Source organism: Colletotrichum higginsianum (assembly GCF_001672515.1).
Source record: "Colletotrichum higginsianum IMI 349063 chromosome 7 map unlocalized unitig_7, whole genome shotgun sequence".
NCBI classification, from domain to species: domain Eukaryota; kingdom Fungi; phylum Ascomycota; class Sordariomycetes; order Glomerellales; family Glomerellaceae; genus Colletotrichum; species Colletotrichum higginsianum.
In genome coordinates, this window is record NW_017263917.1 from 2,930,349 (window position 1) to 2,949,549 (window position 19,201).

The 19,201-nt window shown below is 52.1% G+C and overlaps 5 protein-coding genes across 5 annotated transcripts; 4 read left to right on the forward strand and 1 right to left on the reverse strand.

Annotated features, from left to right (window-relative positions):
- Window positions 1–5,275: 5,275 nt before the first annotated feature.
- On the forward strand, window positions 5,276–7,781 carry CH63R_10592 (FluG domain-containing protein; the record flags this gene model as incomplete). The annotated part of the gene is made up of 4 exons (XM_018305566.1): window positions 5,276–5,722; window positions 5,782–6,263; window positions 6,327–6,676; window positions 6,736–7,781. 4 exons carry the CDS (start codon window positions 5,276–5,278, stop codon window positions 7,779–7,781), a joined length of 2,325 nt encoding a protein of 774 aa, XP_018154990.1.
- Window positions 7,782–12,243: 4,462 nt separating this feature from the next.
- CH63R_10593 (uncharacterized protein) lies at window positions 12,244–13,297 on the forward strand (the record flags this gene model as incomplete). The annotated part of the gene is made up of 2 exons (XM_018305567.1): window positions 12,244–12,323; window positions 12,379–13,297. 2 exons carry the CDS (start codon window positions 12,244–12,246, stop codon window positions 13,295–13,297), a joined length of 999 nt encoding a protein of 332 aa, XP_018154991.1.
- A 1,302-nt stretch (window positions 13,298–14,599) lies between these two features.
- CH63R_10594 (uncharacterized protein) lies at window positions 14,600–15,772 on the forward strand (the record flags this gene model as incomplete). The annotated part of the gene is made up of 1 exon (XM_018305568.1): window positions 14,600–15,772. One exon carries the CDS (start codon window positions 14,600–14,602, stop codon window positions 15,770–15,772), a length of 1,173 nt encoding a protein of 390 aa, XP_018154992.1.
- A 903-nt stretch (window positions 15,773–16,675) lies between these two features.
- CH63R_10595 (UbiD family decarboxylase) lies at window positions 16,676–17,023 on the reverse strand (the record flags this gene model as incomplete). Its single annotated transcript, XM_018305569.1, has 1 exon — window positions 16,676–17,023. The coding sequence occupies one exon, from the start codon at window positions 17,021–17,023 to the stop codon at window positions 16,676–16,678; it is 348 nt and encodes a 115-aa protein (XP_018154993.1).
- A 549-nt stretch (window positions 17,024–17,572) lies between these two features.
- CH63R_10596 (FluG domain-containing protein) lies at window positions 17,573–18,514 on the forward strand (the record flags this gene model as incomplete). The annotated part of the gene is made up of 3 exons (XM_018305570.1): window positions 17,573–17,669; window positions 17,716–18,089; window positions 18,293–18,514. 3 exons carry the CDS (start codon window positions 17,573–17,575, stop codon window positions 18,512–18,514), a joined length of 693 nt encoding a protein of 230 aa, XP_018154994.1.
- Window positions 18,515–19,201: the final 687 nt, after the last annotated feature.

Genomic DNA, 19,201 nt, shown 5'->3' on the forward strand with positions numbered 1-19,201 from the left:
GTTTAGAGAGCAGACGACTACGGAGCGAAAGACCGTGGTTGCGAGATATAAGGTACGGAATAGGGTCCGATTGGCCAGTCAAGGAGAAAAAGTTCGAGATATTACATGAGACGCCATACGGCTGGGAAGTCGCAGGGCTTAAACATTGTAGCTGTACTCCATGCAAGTGATGGGGCCGGCATGAGAGGATGAAGAAAACATATAAACAAGACCAATACCAGGCCGGATGTCGACTGTGGGCAGGCTGTTGGTGCATGTCTGTCCGTTGACAGGGATGATTGCCAATCAGCCAGTGGCTGATACCCTGCATGTCGAAATATTCGAAGGGGTCGGTAACCCTTGTGATTGGTTCGGGGGATAGCTCCGGCGCGCTGACCTCCTTCCCCCATGAACCTGCTGTTTCTCTTCTCTTCGTTTTTCTTTTTCTTCTCGCTCCTCTTCGTCATTTCCTCTCTCCATCTTCCCCTCCAGATGATCAGCGATGCAGATACGAACATGGCCTGGCTTACCTGCAGCCCGTGGAGAGGTGCTAATATATACGCAGTGCCAGAACGCATTGTGGATACCCCTCACCTCCTTTAGTGTCTGTCTTCCGTCTCTCGCTGCCCTTCCTTGGCTCCGGTCTGCCGGGTTTAAGCAGAAGGGCCAGCAACCAGAGAGGCCTACGTCGCCGACTTTTCAACACCAACTTCTAGGCATATTACAGGCGCTTTACTGCCCAAACACGCGCGCGCCAGATGGTTTACAGGAACCAAGCCATGAGGAGAAGAGCTCGCACTGGAGGGAGGGAGATGGCGCCTTGCAATCCAATGATACCTCTGTAAGTTACACAGCGCAAGCTAATGACGGGACCGCGGCAGGTAAACGACACATGCCAAGTTCAAATGTGAAAGGTCTTAAAGTGTTATGCAGCTAGCGGCGTCTCATCATATAAATCCAGCCAACAGCAGTCAGCCTGTCATCAGCACGGGACTTATCTCCCGGTGCCTCGTAGCCAATGAGCCAGGTGGACAGACACTCCTGAACCCCTGTGCCAGAACTAACACCACAGAAGATGTGGACACACCGACCTTGCTTCGTATCCAGGAATGCGACACCTGTGTTTATCTTAGGCCTTAGATCACGCCATGTGGGCCTAGCTGGGGTTCGGTGGCTTTCTCCCAGTCCCCGCCACAGTTGTTATTTCTTATTCCTGCAAAACAATCAGCCAAACGTTGATCGGTCAGAGGGAGGTCTAGACAGGCCATCTGTGCAGCTGAAGCTTCCATGTTTGGTCTAGCCCTCGGGTCTGATGTGTACTTTTTCAATGTACTTTTTGTGGCCATTGTCATAGGAGCAAGCTTTCGGTTTGCCTCAACAAGAGGATGACCTGGCTTGCATGGCACAGTTTCTGATGGTACCGAGGTCTCGTCCGTACACGTAAGCTACTGCTCGGCTGCAACATCGCACTCCTAGCTAGCATATGTCTCCGAGTCTCAATTCTCACACGTGCTTGTCTCTGGTCTGAACCATTTGGACTGGGCTGTATGTGTATCTGTGTTAGGCATGACACCTATGCTGGGAGTTTTCAATCGTGTTTCTATCGCTGTTGTGTATTCGTACCTGTGCGGCCTTGGGAGGAACTGGTTGCTTGCCGATTAATATATAGTGCTTGCATCGGTTCCATCCAGCCATTCCTTTCTTCCTGCTCCCGCCCCAGGCGAGGTGGGGAGGGGGATAACCTCCCACCTGCTTATGGAGATAGACAGGCAAGACAGTTACCTCTCGTGTGTCCGCGATCCCACACGCTGTTTGGCCCCTGGGTTCTACAATCTCTTTCTCGAATCTTCTTTGGAGGTTGGTGCCGAGGAAATCCCGACGCACCTCTTTCAATAAACAAATGCTAAGTGACGCGTTACTCTAGGACCATTTCGATCTGAGCATGCGCCAACTCTGCAGCCTAATCATTTCTCGTTGGAAGTAACCGCCCGATCCTTGAAGGGCCTTGAAGGTCAATCTGTCCAGGGATCGCGTGCCAAGGATATCACGAGTCATGGCCGTGCCACAGACAGCACGCACTGCTTCAGCCGCCGTAGATAGGACGTTAAACACTTGGAGAATAGTCTTCAAGGTGGCATGCTAATAATACAACTAAACCACAGGAATCCGAAGCGAGACGGCAGATATGGAGGAGTAATTAGGAAATAGAGACATCACTTAGAGGCTATAAGGAGACAGAGACATAAGCTTAGTACATGTAGTCAGCTTTAGTGGCCCTTTCGGCTTTGCCGCCAGGCGTAATAAATTGTTTGTATGTGTGTGTGTACTAACCCCTTGAAGGAAAGGATCTATCCCGCACCTAGGAGAAAGACGCCAGCCAGTTTTGTTCGTCGCAGAAGTCGCGCAAGAAAGGCACAACCTAACCAATGCAAAATAGAGGTTGGTCAGTTCAGAGCGGAGACAGAGAGAGGCCCTGGGCCGCGCCTGTCAGGAACTGGTGCTGCACTGGACATCTGGGGTTGCTTCCTGTTGGATCATTGATCATCCGAATGACGTCATCCAATGGCAGGTCGTTGTCGAAGCAAAAAAGTGTGTTTTGAAGTTGAACAAGTCATCCTTTGTCTCTTTACCTTATCTTATGGGGGTCAGGGCGCGAAAAGATTGTTGACGACTGAGATACAGTAACTGACTGACTGGTTCTGTCACACTGGTTCTGGCACATTGGTTCTGCCGCACTGGTTCTGTCACACTGGTTCTGTCACACTGGTTCTGGCACATTGGTTCTGTCACACTGGTTCTGCCCCACTGGTTCTGGCACACTGGTTCTGGCACACCGGTTCTGTCACACCGGTTCTGTCACACCGGTTCTGCCCCACTGGTTCTGTCACACTGGCTCTGGCACATTGGTTCTGCCGCACCGGTTCTGGCACACTGGTTCTGCCACACCGGTTCTGTCGCACTGGTTCTGTCACACTGGTAAATCGTGTACCTTGCAATTGAATGCGAACTGGAGGATCTTGATAGAAAATGGAGCGAAACGCGTCAAAGTCGCAAACTAGACGGTCGCACGTGTCCCACAGCTTATGTAGGTTAATTATTGGTTGAGCCGCTGTGAGATTAGCCTTCTCTGCCTGCTGCAACGCGTCCTAAGCAGTGTGTGCATGGTGGGTCGCCAGCATCAAAGGTCTGAAGCAAGTTTTTGGAGTGCAAAGACAAAAAAAGATATGGACTAGCCCCAGAGAAGGGGCCACGACTGGCTTAAATACTTTCACCTGTCCACATAAGACCCATGGTTAACAGTATGATGTCACCGCAAGGAGATGTCGAAAGGGGACAGCTTCCAGAATGCCAATGCTTGTTTGATTTTTTATCACCTAAAGGCCCACTCACACATCCAACCAAGCTATGACTCACATCAAGTCCCTGGGATATTCCCAGGAGAGGAAGAACGGAAAGGAACTTTAGAGTCGGATAAATCTGTGCAGGTTTATGATTGTGAAGCTGTGAATGCACATAGCTGTTTGTGGCACATTCTCAAACCAATAGATTGTCTTTTTCTGGCTGACAGATTCCCTATGCTGATGCTAGCATTTTCGAGGATTCCAAGAAAACGAGCTAATCGCTGCCATCACTTCCTGCGTGAACAAGGACTTGGTTGGCTGTTTTGTCAAGACATCCTCAGGTGTGCGTTGAATAGAACTGGAAGCTAGCCGTTGAATTCTCCAGAACAGTTCTCTAGCCTAAAGAGGCGTCTAGAATGTGTTTCCAGAGTAGCTGGCCAGTAGGTGGCCAGAACGGGCATCCATGACAGATTTCTTAAGCACTTGACTTGAATTCCTACTCAGAAGCCTTTGTGTAGCGCCTCGGTAGCGAAAACATGGTGGCGCAAGAAAACGGATGCAACCCGAGCATATAAGCTCTGGAGCAACTTCTGTTGCTGACTGGACCTCTACTTCTGGGTGTACGTTCATTGTGGACGTCGACTTAAGTTCTTACCGCCAAGTCTGATGCTAGACGATGACAGTGCTCTGTTGACATGAGCCGTCCGATTGAGGGCCTGTTTAGGTCACGTGGACCTGCCGCGGAAACGGAGTTGCTTACCTGCTGTGAACAGGTGGAGTAATTAGTGCATGGACCGTACGAGATACTTTGCGCACAGTGAGCCATTTTGGCAAATGCTAAAAACACGCATGCACAGTATATACATATCTATATTGCACACTTGCATTTACTTTGGACTGTTGGTGGAGTAATCCAGCAGTGGCTTTTCTTGTTAGGACGCTGCTGACACAATATCCAATTATGACTCCAAAAGTCCACATGTACCTTTAAGCCAGGCGCTTTTGGTACAGCCGTGCGCAACAAAACTGTACTAAAGCTAGGAGGCTTTGTCTTTGCGGAAAGACCCTAGACAAGTTGTCTAGCTACGTATTATGCTGCACTATATGTTTATATAAGAAGTATTACTGTAGGAGGACAGGTCTATTCTAAGTTGTAATCAACGTCTAGAATCAACTTTAACGGACAAGCAATCTAGTAGGCTGCTGGGTATAGAACATCATCCTTAGAGTGTGAATAGCACGAATTAGGCACTATGTGTCCTACAAAGTCGGGTCAAGTGGCTACCTAGTCGGGTAAGCTAGACACTGCATCTTGCGGTGCACCAGATGTCATGCGCACAGCTTTTTTCCCCCTTGTATGCTGATTATACCTAGAGGTACTTACGCCACACATAACCGCAGCATCTATCGGATTTTTGAAGCACGCAGCAGCTACTTTTTTTCAACTCTAAAAAGCGAGAAGTCGCTGCTGGGGCCGCCTAATCCGGAGGAAAGCGCCGCCGTTTTATGCGGCACAAGCAGTGAGGGGGAACTGGGCGAGGGGCGAACACTGCCAGGTATTGAAAACTTCGTCCTGCTGCCTGACTCCAACGCCAAGCGGCACCCTGGTCATGGCAGTGCGCCCCTTGCAGCTGTTTTGGTCCAAGCGCCTGCCATGTCCTACGATTTGCCCGTTGGCTATGCCACCGGTTTCCTGTTGCCAACTCTCTCGCTTTCTGGCAACCGTTGGAGCGATTTCTGGCTTCTCAGGCTGCTCAGGTTCCGCTTGACGAAATGGCGCCGCCCGCCATAAAGAGCGGCATCGCGCCCGCCGTCTTCTCTCTTCTTCTCTCGCCTCAGTACACGGTCACGACCCCTCTCCTGCCGATGCGACGAGCGACCATCTCCCAGCCATGCCCCGGCCGATGCCCCCCGATTGTCGCCCTCGACAAACAAAAGCAACCGCAGACTTTCTAATGCGGTTCACCGACCAAGAAGCACAGCGTCGGATCGCGAACCAGCCGAAGCCGTTCTCGGCTGAGGAGCACGCCGACCTACGCAAGCAGCTCAGGAACGTCAACTTCATCAAGCCAAGATTCGCAGACGAAACCGAGATCAATATTGCGGTCGTATGCAGGAAATGGAAACGGTTCGCTGCGAGAAGCCCAGGCGCTGATTTCTTGTTGACTGACCTCTACAACAACAGTTACTGTAAAGAGCAGAACCTCGGCGAGTGGCAAACAGCCTTAGAAAACGTAACTCGCGAGACAATGATGAGCTTCTTTCTCCGGGTCAGCGAGTGGTCGAAAGGGAAAATCAAATCATGGGGTACGACGCAGGTATATATCCGCCAGTTTCAGCAGCTATACAACACCGTCACCGGTCGCTCCATGGACAGGAATGATGCCAAGGAGCTCTATAAGGTATCTACCATTTGCGGTAATCGACACTTCCACAATGATGCTGACATGGGCTGGGCTAGTTTCACCACACGATTCTGATTCCCCGCTTCGGATACCGGGCACCTAATATCAACGGGAAGCCAGTCCTCGGAGCCGATAACCTACAGGCCATCTTGACATTCAACATCGCGTATGATACTGGTATCTTCCCGTCAGAACGGCAGCGCCCTCAGCTGGCTGGTTGCTACCAACTTCTCTACTACACTGGTGCGCGACCTGCCGAAATCGTGCATGCCGAAAGGAAAACACCCAAAGACGGATGCACGGACGAGATTTTCAAGCTCAAAGGCGTCAAGTCCATCAATCATGAGTGTGGCAAAGATAACGACTCCCTTCTCGACAGACTGTTGCTACAGGAAACAGCTGGGCGAGGGCGTCCCAAAGCCTTGTGCTATGAGGACATACTGATGATGATTGTTCGCCATCCAGTGACGGGTCGAGCCGTACCAGCGATGGCCGTCAAGTTTATCCACCACAAAGGAGCTGACAACAAGCCAAGGCCGTGAGTATGCGTAGCGCCGCGGATTCAACCCCTTTTGGTGCTTTCAAAGCTGACTATGGATAGGACTGTCTTTTTCTTCACGCCCGCAAGGAAGCTCATCTTCTGTGCCGTCAGCACCATCATCGCTCTAGCGCTCCACGACCAGGCTTTCGACGCAGCGAGCCTGACAGATGCGACCCAGATACTAAGAGCAGAGGTCAGGGGCCCAGTCCAGTCTACGGCTTTGCGGTGGAAGCAGTCAATGCTCAAGGTTCCGATTTTTCGAAAGCTTAGCGGCGGTGCGTTGGCCGTCGGCGAGGCCATGAGCTATTCTAAATTACGAGACGACATGGGCCGACAGAGCCTTGATGCAGGTTTCGAGAAGGCCTGGACGCCACGGTTCGCCCGAAGAGGGGCGGCGAATGCAGCAAATGGTAGGTCGAAGTAAGCAGCGGTTGCCGAGGACCACCAATACTAACAACTTCGGCCTTAGGGAATGCCTCTGATGCCGTCCGCGACCAGATGATACGCCACGATCCCAAGTTCGCCAGGTTCCAAGGCGCGTACCTCAACGAGAACGTTGAGTTCGACCTCCAGAACACATTCCTAGAAGAGGAAACCGAGGAGCAGATGTATAAAGTGTTTGCGCATGTCAGCCTCACGCGCGATCCCCGGGCAACGAGGGACATGGTCCCCAAGGAGGTCTGGGAGAACTTGTCACCCGATCCGGAAATTCTGGAGCTGGAGCAACGACGACAGAATTTGAAGGGTGGTCAATACCGAGTGCAAGGAGACGAGAACGAAGCCGAGATTCGCAGGCTAACCGAGGAGATACGCTCGAAGCGGGATCAGCGCGACAAGAACGTCGTCAAAGAGTATCGCGAATATTATTTCTACAACCGCCCAACATGGGATATCGAGAGGCAAGAAAATGGCGAAGAAGAGGAGGAGTATGCTGAACCGGAAACCAACCTCCAGATTCCCGAGCGCACCAGACTGGCCCACATCCTCTGCCACCAACCAGTCGACTGCTCTCACGACAAACTCATGGAGCTTTGGATTGAGGCTATCGATCTGATGGTCACACTTTGTAATAAGAGAGAGACGGTCAGACGAGACCGCATCCGCACCCATCCTCAACCCAAGCAACCTATCGAAGAGGAGAGCCCTCAAGCCAAGTCTTTCCCACTCCTCCTCGACCCGAATCAGTGTCCTGTGTGCGTCGGCGATGAGAGGCTCCCCCTAGAAGAACGGACTTTCAAGTACTGCCGGCCGGCAGTCAGAAACGACCACTTTGACAACCAGCATCTAGTAGAACGAGAGCGCGCTATACAACGTGGTGATCTCATTCGATGTAACCATCCTCAATGCCAGCATGATCCAAACTTCCCGACATTGGATGCGTTCAGAAGGCACGTGCATGACTCCCATGGGGTTTCGCTCAGGACGTCAGATCAGGTCATGCAAAGACGATCAAAGAAGTTCAAGCGTAGACTGATGGCTAAAGGGATGGAAGCCCAGGCTGAGGGCCAGTCCTAGATTAGATTTACAGAGTATGTACTGTGGACACTTAGATAGACATACAGAAGTTATTGACCCTAACACCTCTGTTATGTGCCTTCAATGCAACGCGATGCTAACTTGTGGTCCTAACGGTTGAAGCACTTGGGAGACCTAGCCAATTGCAATCCTGCTCGAATCTATCGGGCACCGAGATCAGGAGTTCCCAGGACAGGAGTCCCCAGCCGGCGGCGGCGGCTCTGGGCACTGTTGCTATCGGGCCGATCGGGAGCGGATTCGACTAGCAGAAGCATGACTAGGTTGCGGGCGTTTCGGGAGATCTTTTACCAGCAGGTCGGTCGGGTTTTCAGACTACATTGACCGCATTCAATTTACTGGTAGGCGAGACGACACCCGAGTGGCTTACTGGTTACAGTCATCAAAGCTTCCATCTGCGGGCCCCCGAAGCGCCTACCTCGGCCATGTTACTATTGAAGGGTCCCGTATGGCAACCGAAGTTCGGTGCGGGGACACTCAGCATAGTGGGGTCTGGGCGGGCCGGCCGGCGCTTCGGGGTGAGGTACATCAATCGTGCCCGGCCGGGGCAGGTGAGAGTGGCCTGTCAGCACGACTGAGGCGAACTAACCGTAGAAACTAAATCCTAAGATTTAGATGCAGGTTGTTCTTAATCTATGGTTTAAACAGGGTATGGTTATTCAGTATAGCGATGCTGTGTGGTATTAAGCCACTGTGGCCTCGATACTAACATGGATGCCACCAAACTTGACTTACTCCTGTAAAAGAAGCGGGATAGAACCAATGAGAACTTTGAGAAAGTCAGAGAAAACGTAATATAGCAATGTAATAAAATAAACCACCGCGATCAAGGGGCCGTCTATGTTGCATCGCAGAGGAAACACAAGCACTATGAGCGGCTCTCTGAGTGACCCATCGTGGCCGCTACTGAGGGCTGCCATGGCAAGTATCACCCTTGCTTACTTCCCATCACTAACCTCTGTAGGAAAGGACAACTGCGACACGGAGAGTTTCATCAGCGGACCTTCGTACTCATTGCTCGTCGTGCCGTCAAACCATCATTCGAATGATGTCATCCAATGGCAGGTCAATGGCAGGTCATTGCCGAGGCGAAAAGGTTATTTGCCCTTATTCCAACTTTATTTCACCAGGGTTAGGCCGCAAGAAAGCCGTCGTGGCACGGTAGCGCGTGGTCTTTGCTCACCTCGATCATGGGTTCTGCCGTATCCGCCATCGTCGGTTGCGTCGCGTTGCACTGCAATCGGCAAACGGCTTGTCCACAACCAAGCTAGTAAACGGATTGATTGGTCTTATGTGCACTGTTTCTGCGTGATGCATTACTAGTAATGCTTGTAGTGCGCAGGCCTCAAGCAGACAGTTAAATAATGAAGCCATTGAACTTCAGCTTCGGGGAGCAGGGAGCTTGTGCTTTGGGCTGCCAGCCGTTTCTGCGTGGGCATGGGGAATCATCACTTCGGAAGGTGGCAGGCGCACATTACCGTCCGTGTAGATATTGCGTCCCGGATCTAAGTTTCCAGAAGATTCCTTGCAGACCAGCCACATGGCAGAGCAACGCCTTTCAGAGTTGAGCAGAAAGGGTTCTTTGCAGTGTTGGTGTGGAAGCGTCTGTTTGTTCATAATAAGCCCAAATGAATATGTTAAAAGCTTCCTTCCGTTGCACAATCTCAAGCTAACTTCGATTTGAGCCAACAATCGTACCCGCCGTTCAATAGAGCCGGTTGATTGCAATCTAAATAGATATAAGTCTTCAAGCCCCTAGCTACCTAGATTAAGACTCCACAATATTGTTCTTAGGCCTCAAGGCTTGTCACTTGGAGCGAACTATTCTCGCTACCGAACGCAGAATCGCTCTTGTGAGAGCTTATGTCCTCTGGTCGAAGAAATGTAGTAGGACGACGTTTGGATGAAACAGTGCTCTTCCTGGTCGCAAAATCCAGGGGGGCATTCAGTCACAGGGACAGGATAAGCCCTGCTCTCCAAGAAACATTAGTCCAGGTCGATCACCCCGCGATATTACTAACCAGCTCATCCTTAGACTTGGCCCAGCAGTTATGCGGCTCGACCCTTCTTGTTCCTGGGAATAAAACCTACTTGTCATTAGTATTCCTGGGAACGGAAACGGCTCCAGCGACCTGAAGCCCCCGTTGCCCTTCTTGTTCCTGGGAATGGGTCCCCCTGTCCTCAGTGTTCCTGGGAACAGAAACGGCTCCCGCGACCTAGAGCGGCCCCCGTCCTTAGCATTCCTGGGAATAGCCCCGTCCTTAGTTTTGTGTTCCTAGGAATAGAAGTCCCCTGCTGTGAGAGTCGCAGCTTCAAGGAGTAGGTTCAGAAAGAACAGATGAATTATAATGACTCCTCAGGTCCGTCCTGAACTAGGGGTCTGGGATGTAGGATCCACATCAGCAGGTCGGGGAGAGACCAAATTTTGTGGATCCCCTTGGGGGACGGGCACCTTGAGGTAAATTACCTAATCACTTAGGAGTCAGGTCTCCATACTACCACCACCTGCCCACTGTGTCTGGTTGGCGTGGCATCGCAACACGAACGCTCCTTCAGCTCCAGTCTGATTGCCAGTCCACTGTAGCAGGCAAACGCTGAATCAACATCACGAGTTCACCAGCATTGGCTGCCTGCGCCAATGAAAGGGCGGCGCTTGATCAGAGCACGACATCAATGGGGCGGTCATAGAGCGGCAGATTTAAGTGAAATAGCATCCCGGATGGCATCCATTTCGAACTGGTTTCCCCAAGCTTCCCTGTAGTCCATCTATCAATCACGTCTCCCAAATTGCATCCCTGAAATCAAGTCCCTTGAGTCACGTCCCTAAATCAGGCTCCCCAAATCATCCACTAAATCAGGTCCCCCAAATCATCCCCTGAAATCAAATCCCTTATAAAAGTTATGTTTCAGCATTAATTTTCCAAATTTCAGTCAAGGCGCTTAACAATCGCTGAGAAGAAACATCGGAACGCATCACAGGCGGGCGCGCGCCGAGACCCCATCCTCCTCGCCGACTAATCCCCCACCTCGTCCCGATTTTGTCATCTCACTAACTGATTTGCCAGTAACAGTGCCCTAACCGCCACCCAATGACTCCACCTCCGACCGGCCCCAATAGTCGCCATCAATTAGAGGGCTGCATCTGAGCGCTTTGCTAGTAACAATCTTCGAAGCGCGCCGCCGTGGCTCGCTTTAACGGGCCCTGGCTGTGTTGTTATTACAATGTCCCGAACGCTGCTGGTACCGTGCTCGTCAGCGAAGAGCCTCGTCAAGGTATTGAAAACGTTGCCCAGATGACTCCACCTCCGACTGGCTTCGGGTTACAAGGGTGAGTTACTAACAATCTCACTTCGCGCCGCCGAGATGAGCTTTTTCAAACAGCGCCGGATGGGCACTGTAGGTCGAATCAGGGTTCCATGATAAGCGCCGGCTGGAAAAGGACAGCCGCCGCCGAGAGTCACATTGCAGTGCTTTTCTGGTAGACCCGTCGGATGTAGCAGATGTATGCGTGGCGCAGGTGCCGATAATGGTAGGTTGGTTGGACTCGGCTCCCCGGCATTTCAGGTATTAGCCCATCACTTTACTTTTGGGGGCACTTGAATCAAGACAGATGGTTTGCCCTTTGCGGTCCGCACCCCGCCCTCAGCCAGCAGATGCAGCAGCCGCCGTCAATGTGCTACGCCTCCCTGGCAGCGGGCACGTTTCACACTCTCCTTTTTTCCTCTGCCGTGCGCCTTGACGCCGCCAATACTGGCATGCTGCTTTGTTTGTCACCAGCCTGCCTGCCCAGCTGCCCATCTTCCAAGTGCCCAGCTGTTAGCGCTAGGCGCGTATAAGAAAGTTTGTTTGTTCGATGCATTGAAGTGGCGCGATGATACAAGTTGTTGCGACGACGCCGCTCATAGTACTACTGCAGATGAAGCTGGTCTTGCGTCTGGGCACGCAGCGATTCTGGCCAGCAAGCTGCGCCTGCCGCAACGACGTGGGGAGCGCTTAGCCACTAATTTGGGTTTGGCGGTGGACACCTGCATCACGGCTGCATTCACCGGCTGCAAGTCCACTGCAGGTAAGTCACGCGGGACAGGAATGATTAAAGCAGGTGTGAGCAACAGGCTTGCAAAGGCGTTCATTCTGTTGTCGGAACCAACGCCTTTGGAGTTTGGCAATGTCTGTGCAGGAAGCTAGACAGCCCGATGCACTTCAGCGTTGTAATCACAGCGGGGAAAGCTGTGGCTATGTTTGGTAGGCGCTTGTAGGAAAAGAAACGAAGCTCATCGACCGTGGTCATCGCTGATTCACAAGACTTATACATAGGTGAGGTGATTTTCTGTTAAGGTAATGGTGAATACAACATTACACAGAGACAAGGTAAGACGCCTTAAAAGGCATTCTTGGAACCCTTCAATGAAATCGAGGATTGGTTAGCAGCAAACTGTTGCCAAGCATGGAGACGAACGGGTTGAGGGCGACACCGCCGCCAGACACATCGGAAAACACCGAGCCTGAAGTTCGACCCAAGGTGTCGTAAGTTGAAGTTTCTTCTCTCAACATAAAGTCGTACGCTAATCATCATTCCAAGCCCTTATGCAAGCCCTAGCTGTAAGGTCTACTTCAAGAGCGGACAACAGTTTAGAGTTCCGCGCGATCTACTGTGCGAAGAACTCGATGTCATTCGCCGCAGTTCTCACGAAATACGTCTGAGGCATATACCAGACGAAGCAGGCCATGTGCTCATCCACTACCTCCACACTGGCACGTGGCAAACTCTTCAAGGCAAATATCCGCTAGATACGGCGAGAAACCCGACTCAACTTGGAACCAGCCTACACGTCTACGCCGCTGCGCGCACCTACAAGCTACCGTGGTTGCTAGCGCTTGCTGAGGCGAGGATCTCTCGTTATGCGGTAGCGTCGCCTGCTTTGGAGATTCTCGTTTTAGCATCGGATGCTTGTCAACTCCTTGGGGAGGATGACCGCTGGTTTTCGGACTTCATCAAACTCCATGTTCAGCAATTGTTTGAGGACCCCGCTTCGTTGGACAAAATCGGCTTTTTGAAGTGCTTTGACAGCGCGACACCATACTCGAAGATGCTCGTTAAACTCATGGTTGAGATATGTTGCGAAAAGTCGACCTTTGTCTACCCCGAGTCGCAGCCTGCGCCCCAGGCAGAATCGGACACCACAGCAGGCCCCGAAGCGACCCTTTTGCTAGATACCACCGAGCCTGAACCGGAGCCGGCAGAGGAACCTGCACTGAACGGCGAACCTGCACTGGAAGATGAAAAGGCTTTCACTAGAAAAGAAAAGAAGAAGAAAAAGGGCAACAAGTTGTATGGATTTGCCCCCAAGCCTGAGGCGGCGTCTCCGGCGGTGGCTGCAGAACCTGCACCGGAAGCTGTGGTGGAGGATGAGCCTGTGCAAGACGCAGTTGAACCGATTGATGTGGAGTGGGGGCCACCGGTCAAGAAAAAGAAGAAGAAGACCACAAGCGTATTCTAGTTGTGATCTGCATCACTGTGGTTAAGGGTGCAATGGTTACAAGTCCATTGTGTCTCTTTTAGCCGCAGAAAGAACAATCTGTTTTCGCTATGGACTGGGTCGAAGCCAGGTCACCGCGCCAGCCGGGGGAACGCGTCTTCCGGCTCGGATGCGAGACTCCCGGGATACCGCCGTTTTGGGTCCAGAAAATAGTCCAGGTGAGGCCATGTTAGACAGCACAACGCTTAGGAATATAGAGGAGTCCTTGAGGCGGAAGCACTAACGAAGAGGCGCATCTGAAGTGAGGCTTGGTGTGCACTGGCCACAACGCCCCAGAGGTAGCGTTCTGGCCCGTGCACTAACTTCGTCTCCACTTGCATTTCATCGATCGTACCGAGGGATTAACCTGGATGACGCCAACGTGGACTTAGATATACGGCTTAAGAGGAACAAGACACAAAGCTATTGTACTGAGAGGCTTGAAGAGTATCTGTGGAGGTTCAAAGGTCTAGAGGGGCTAACAGCAAAGGATTATTGGGGCGCCAGAGAAGTACCGAAGCTGCTAGACTGGCGACAAAGTGCCATGTTACTGGGCTTCTGGGAAACCCCGACCTAGATGATTCCAGAATTCTGAATACTGCGCGCACCTGTGGGGCACCGGCGGACTACTGCCAGCTGCGGAACCTGGCCAAGCTCACCCAAACAAACTCTAACGTGTTGAGGCAGCAAGTCAATAAGTAACCAGATCTACCTCTAAAACGTTTGGTGGGGGAACACCCCGAGGTACTTTATTTGTATCCTTACATACGAGGATGGTGCCAGCTTCGTCAGGTGATTAGGTAACTATAAGCTCCGTACTGCCAGAAGCGCCATGGTCGCAGAATAGAACGAGTTTGAGGATATAACCCTATGGCCCAGTGATGTGAAGTGCCAGCCGAGAGCGCCAGTCAGCCCAACCCAATACCCATGGCAACAACGGTCTTTCGTGCGATGTAGCCCCTCCGTTCCTGTCCAGCCCAGCCCGCTGCCCTTACGCCCGGCCCCAGTCATCCGCCTCACCCACGTCCACATCGAGTTTGAGGCGAACCGTCCCAAACCTGCCGTCGGTGTGACATCAGAAAAGTGGGTTGTAGTGATTTCCTTGCTGCCTGGCATTAAAAGTCTGGATCCCCCGTCCAGCAGCCACAATGGTTGGCGGCGTTCATGACCCCCGACTTCCTGGCCGTTCAGATTGAGCCCAGCTCCTGGCATGACTGACACAACACAGAGGTTTGCGCCGCACCTTTTCTGGTTTTTGCACGTCTTATCTGACATGAATTCGACATGACTTCAGCTAAAGCAGCCGCCACAACCTTCCGGGGCCTACTCAGCGAGGATGCTCCGTACCCAATTTTGGACTCCCTTACATCCTGCCTTACCATACCGGAGGTTTTCGGATTGCAACGGGTGTGCCGGTCGTTTCGCTGGCTCCCGGGGCACTTGCTGAAGACTCGCTTGAACATCGAAAGGCATCTTCGAGCCTTTGTCAGCAATCCCCGACAATTCCGTGAGCGCATGGGGCAATATGGCGGAATCATCTCGAGAGGCTTTGCCCTTAACTTCTTCGTTCCCGGCTGTCTACGCACTCCGTATCTGGATGTGTTTCTGGAGACAGGACCAAGAGCCGAGCATTTCGCACGTTACCTAAGGCTCGAGGAACTGTACGTGGAGAACGAAAGCGAACACGACGATGGTGATGAGCCTCAAACACCTGCCGAGATGTTACTGCACAACGCCAAGCGTGGCACCACAATCCGTCTCACACTGACTGATGGATTTCCTCTCCTCAGTATCCTCAAGACTGCATGTACAACCGCCGACCTGAAATTCATCACGAGAGACAAGGCATACTCGCTCTTCCCAATCGTCACCATTCAGGAGCATAAGCTTTACCCGTTGAGCCGACTGACAGATGATTTTGGCCGCCGTCTGATGGAATACGCACACCACGGCTGGACGACGCGCGATGTGATTTGGCCTGACTGGACGCGCAAGAAGTTCAAGGGTATGGAATGCCGACGAGTTGGCGATCGCTTCTCCCTTGTTGTGGACTTTGCAGATAATATCGATACGCCGATGTCCACGCCCAGTCACGTTATTGATCACTCTCAATATGAGGTACTGGGCACGGCCACTACGATAGGACTCAACCGTAGTCAACGAAGAGACGATCACTTCTTGATTGAAGTAAAATCCCTCACTTCCCACGCCCTCCGCCACTCTTTTACTATCGGGGTCTCCACGTCGTGGAATTTGTTTCTCAGTCAACGCCTCGAAAGATGGGTTTTAGTGGAACTATACAAGATGGGCAGCACAGACCGCCCACATAACTTTACCACCAACGTTCCTCCTTTCCCGTATCAGATTTCTCTTCCAGCTAGCTTCACGCCTCCGACGACCTGGGATTACGCCGATGATCAAGTAGCCACATGGTACAAAGAGTGGGAAAGCCAGTGAACCGATTGATCCAGACGTTACTACTATTTTGGGAGCTCGAATCAGACGAAACAATCCACCGCCTCACAGCCACATTTCCCAAGACGACAAGGAAAATAGGATTAAATACTACTTCAAATCTATGGGAAGCATATATAATCCACAGAACCAAAGACCATCCTAAGTTCAAACCCTGCGTGAGGTCATTGTAAACATCAGGGACTCTGCTACCATCGCTGGCATAGGCTGAGATTATGGCAACCGCAAGTCAAACACCTCAAAGAGCGACCGTCTTTAGCATGTTGTCGCCTCTACCGCACCCTCCGGAGGGCACCGAACGGCTGCCAGCCTCTACCTCAAGAGCCAAACACCGCCGCAATACCGAACCTTAGCCGCTACGGCCCAGCATGGCGAGACGCAAGCCTAACGCCTCTGATGCAGCTCCTTCGACGGCAAAGGGGTCTCCGATCTCAATTTCTCACTGGGCCGCCACTGGCCCTGTCTTGTCCGCCCTTCACGAGTGGGCCAGGCACTACGAGGCCCATAAGGACGTCTTTTTGACTATCGCACAGTCTGTTGACAAAGTCGTCTCTAGCTTTGAGGGTCTAGGGAAAAAATCGCGAAAAACGCTACGGCATATGTGATACAGGCTCTGAGGTAGCTCGTTAGTGGAGAATCCGCTCTGACACCGAACTGGAGCTGGGCCACCGTCACGGCATCAGCACCAGCCGAAGCTCCGGACCCCCTCCGGACTTTAACCCACTCGCAAGCCAAACCCAGCCGAAAGAAGACCTGCGGTTCTTTGCCCGCATCTCTGAGGAGGGCCTGTCGGCCACTCGAAAGAATGCGCCTTTTGCCCTACGCCAGAGACAGCATTCTTCAAAAAGCCCAGCACCGCCATCCCTCGACTCGAACAAACGGGTCTCATACGCTCTCCTGCCGGACCGACAGCCTCCGTGTCATGCCCTGCGTACCGTCCTTGCCGTGAAGCTCGATGTCCGTGTAAACGCTATTGATCGCCACCCGCGCCGTCGGCGCCGACCTCGACGAGGTCGGCTCCAAAGCTGCTGACGCAGACGAGTCGCCCGTGGCGCCCGAGCTCGCCTTTGATGACTTGGCCCCCGAGCTGCTGTCATTTCTGGGGACGAAGAACCGCCAGCAGGTCCGGAGGATCGGCAAGCCGAGGACGAGGTTGCCGACCAGCATCGCTGTGCTAGCCTCTCGAACGCTCCACAGGAACCAGACGGGATCGACTGAGTGGGTGAAGACCATTACCTTGGTCAAGATTGCGCAGAGCATCTGTATATGACGGAGCGTTTCGTTAGAAAACCAGGCGGGTGGGGTTGTGACAGAATCCTTGCATGCTTCTATGCGAGTCATGGACATAACCCATCCAGAATGGTCTGACTGTACTTAAACAGGCCAGCCTGCCATTTCCACCTGGCCCTAGCTCTGTAACAGTTATTAGGATAGCATTAGGCCCACAAGCCTGTGGTGATTCCATCCACTCTTTAGTAGGAATAGACACTCTTTTCTGCTCACTCATATATGCATATTCCGCTGGCCACCCTGACTAACCCTCACAGGGTCTATACCGCCTAGCGTCACCCAAGTGTTACATACGCCGATCCAGCATATATTTGCCTCAGGCATCAGTAAGCTCAAAGGCTTGGAAGCCCATTGTCTACCATACGCGCTCACATCTTCACATTGAATGAAAGCTCGTGTCGGTACGAAGCTAGGTACCCCACAATTGGTGGTTCGATCTCACCAGCTGTATTTTCTGATCCTTTTCGAAAGGTGAGACGACGATCACCTAGGATGGTTGAGCAGAATGCGGCATCTTTGACGGCGGTAGGTTGCCAGCCAGCCAAGAAACGAACCGACGACGATGTGATCTATCTCGGCACCTACAAAGGTGAGTAGCGCGTTGCAAGACTGCGATTTGACTAACAAGGCTATAGTGAAGGATTCTACTCATACCGTCGATGCCTCTCAGAGCACAACCGAGCGAAACAGCCAAATTCGTCGAGACCACGTATCATCAACTCGGTCAGGGCTTCGAAAGACCCATCACGGGAGAATTGATACGGCTTCCACGCTGAAAATACCTGCCGAGATGACCTACAAGCATGTCAGACTTGGTGTGATGAAGGACCTTGCCGATTTGCGTCGAGCTGTATATGGGTTCTTTGACCGTGCAGGGAGGCTTCGCCGCCGTACAGAGATCTCAAAACGCCCCGGTACAGCTGATCTAGTTCCTTGGTTGAGCGCCGCTCTTGTCGCTCATGATCAAGTCGAATATCGTCCATGCTTCCGAGGATTAACACATCGACAAGTCCGAAAGGAGTTGCACTGCCAGTTAGCAAGAAAGCTATATTTGCATGCAGCCGATGGAGAGATATAACAATGCAGCTGGTATCTACTTGAGGGAGGGGACACCGACAAGGTATCATCAGTCAGAAGTGAAACATTAGCCAAAAGGACTATGAGTAAAGAAACCAGCACTGGCAGATACACTGCTTCGGCGAACATACGCAGCTTTTTCGGGAAATGAGGGTCGCCGTAATGCTCGACGATGTCGCTCTGATGTTCAAGTACTGCCGGCCTACGGTCAAAAATGACCACTTTGACGACCAGCATCTGGTAGAAAGAGAGCGTGCTGTACAGCGTATCGATTTCATTCGGTGCAACCATCCTCAATGCCAGTATGACCCAAGTTCCCGACATTGGATGCGTTCAGACGACATGTACGGACCTTAACCATATCCTCGACAAGGACGATATCGCTTTCTGTGGTGAGTCCTGCACGCCCCTCAATCGGTGGATGCCTACTTCCAGCGGACCAGCTATAGCTTACCTGGCGTGGGTACACGGAAAATTCCTGTGACATCAATGATCTTTAAGTGTTATTGCGATTTAAAGAAGGTCAGTAAAAAAAAAACCAAAAAAGGAACTAGGAAGCTGAGAAGAACTAACGCCAGGTCCGCTGATTTCGATCTTGAGGATGTCTTCACTGAACGCCGCAAGCCCAACATCTTTCTGAGCTGCATCCATTCAAATGCCCAGAGCAACGCTGGCCTGAAACGCTATTAGTATATGCAAAACAAATCAATGAGGCCATCACGAGCTGGCACACAGACGCTAGCATATACAGACGCTAGCATATACAGATGCTAGCACACAGATGCTAGCACACATCAGTGCTGGCACACATCAGTGCTGGCACACATCAGTGCTGGCACACATCAGTGCTGGCACACATCAGTGCTGGCACACATCAGTGCTGGCACACATCAGTGCTGGCACACAGATGCTAGCATATTGTTGAATTGGAGGGTAACGCACACGAAGGGCGCCACGAAGGGCGTCGGAGATAGGACTTATCGGCCAGCATAACCGGCCGCTCGGCGGCAACGAAGGGCCTGCCACAGGCTTCGTCCCGGGCAG